This window comes from Ceratina calcarata, unplaced genomic scaffold (genome assembly GCF_001652005.2).
Source record: "Ceratina calcarata isolate Rehan_Ccalc_2016 unplaced genomic scaffold, ASM165200v1 scaffold294.2, whole genome shotgun sequence".
NCBI lineage: Eukaryota > Metazoa > Arthropoda > Insecta > Hymenoptera > Apidae > Ceratina > Ceratina calcarata.
This window is the reverse complement of record NW_017151812.1, coordinates 478,810-480,888: the sequence shown is the minus strand read 5'-3', so window position 1 is coordinate 480,888 and position 2,079 is coordinate 478,810. Positions and strand designations below refer to the sequence as shown.

Genomic DNA, 2,079 nt, shown 5'->3' with positions numbered 1-2,079 from the left:
CTATATATATATATCACTCCCCAGTCTCGCCATCAATTTAGTAACGTAGGTACACTTTGTCAACAATCACTCTGCCTCGCATCTGTCTCATCTACGTAGCTTCAAATGTTCTTAAATGTGACACTAAATTATGCTGGTTTTTGTGAACCTTTCTTGCCAATCAATGACTTATGGATATGTGGAATAACACCTGTGACAAAGTAGAAAATGAAAGTTATTATAGCTGCATTAAAGAACTGCACCATGAGAGCGTTAAAATATGTACCTCCTCCAGCAATAGTTGCTTTAATGAGACTATCTAATTCTTCATCTCCACGAATAGCGAGCTGAAGATGTCTTGGTGTAATACGTTTGACCTTTAAATCTTTCGATGCATTCCCTGCCAATTCAAGTACCTATAACAAACAACCGTTTTCACAACATATGTAACATTCTACGCTATGTTCTCAACATATCAATGCAATATTTATACATATTCCGTCAGTCCGAAAGATCTTGCCTGATTTGAAATAAAATATCATTTACATTTTGTAGTAAAATTTTCACGTTCTTGCTCCTTTTTACAAGCAGGTGAATTCGTTTTTCATAGAAACTAAAAGAAACTCCAGACCAACAAACTATTTTTTACTGTCTAGAGAGCGGGAGCACAGTCCAAATGTACGAACAAAATGTTTTTCATCGATTATTTATAATAGATAAAAATTCGCAAAGTTTGCAAGTTCTCAAGTAGTGGCAGACCATTTATAACATGATTTAAGGTATTTTTCAGATCTAATTTCTCCGATTCTAGTAGGTTCTAGTATACTACGAGTAAAGATATGTTTTAAAAACATTTATTGAACTATTTGAACATTAAATCAACTTTTGATATTATGTATTCTCTTATACATTGCACACGGCGTTTATCATTTCTGCACATACAATTTTCTTATAACATAAAAACTCCAGAATATGAGGGTAATGTTTGCCAATAAGCTCATAACAATACCAAGGCGAACATCTATGTCAAAGTACAATGAAATATGACCAGTCTATAAAATAGGACATGAACTTTTGCGCTGAGTTGATAAAAAAGTAATGAAAAAAATGAAATTACACGTGGCATATCAAAGCGGAATATGTTGTTAATTATTTGCCTAAAATTGACGAAAAAGGCGGGAAGACCGGCCATGATGGGTTGGCACGAGTGACGCCATCAGTCGCTAGTGATGCCAACGCGTATAAAGCTCCAGCTATAGTTATAGCGACTGATCTTCCCATTGTGCGTATTTGCGATTCTATCTCTGTCCCTTTCAGCCTTCCTCTCTCTCTCCCGCATTCGTCCTCTCTTGCTTTTGTCAACGCTTTCTCTTTCTCTTCTTTCACGCAGGTATACTCTACTCACCTCGGCAGTAAGGTATTCCAAGATAGCTGCACTGTACACCGCTGCTGTGGCACCAACTCGACCATGACTCGTAGTTCTGTTTTTCAAATGCCTATGAATTCTACCGACCGGGAACTGAAAAATAAACAAACGTGCTATGCCTGATTCAATTAAAAATGAGAATATCGCGTAGCGATACGTGTCGATTTCGTGGCGAGGTAAATATTTTCGGGTTAGGACGCATCGTACGTAATGTCTGTTCGAATAACATTGGTTCGGCTCGGCGTCAGCAGCTTTTCGTATAAGAAATACGCGAACGACGAGTCATGACACAATTTTTCGTAATATCGTACGTCCACAGCATTTTCGTATCTACGATTCGTTCGAAAACCGTATCATATCAGACTCCTCTCAAAGAGAGACTGTGCCTACACATGGTACTGCACACGTAACTTGCTCCTCTTTTAATGTTACAAATATCGAGCGGTACACGATGATTCGGCTTTCCCGAGCTTTCCAGCTTAGTACGTAGTTTCGTCATTCAATAGTGAACGCCCTGTGCTTTATTTATTTACGTTTTAAATAATAGCTAATGATGTATCAATCACCGCAGTGTTACAAATTCCACTGGTCCAAAAATAACTTTTAATATAAATCGCTTATTAAACGTAATGCATTATTCATCGTTCGATTTTATTTAACGAAATGTCCAGCTT

The 2,079-nt window shown here is 37.4% G+C and overlaps 1 protein-coding gene across 1 annotated transcript; it reads right to left on the bottom strand.

Annotated features, from left to right (window-relative positions):
• Positions 1-6: 6 nt before the first annotated feature.
• On the bottom strand, positions 7-1,684 carry LOC108623901 (histone H2A.V-like; the record flags this gene model as incomplete). Its single annotated transcript, XM_026812667.1, has 3 exons — positions 7-190; positions 266-395; positions 1,385-1,684. Coding segments are annotated over 3 exons (492 nt in total), but the record flags the coding sequence as incomplete, so codon positions are not given.
• Between the last annotated feature and the right edge of the window lie 395 nt (positions 1,685-2,079).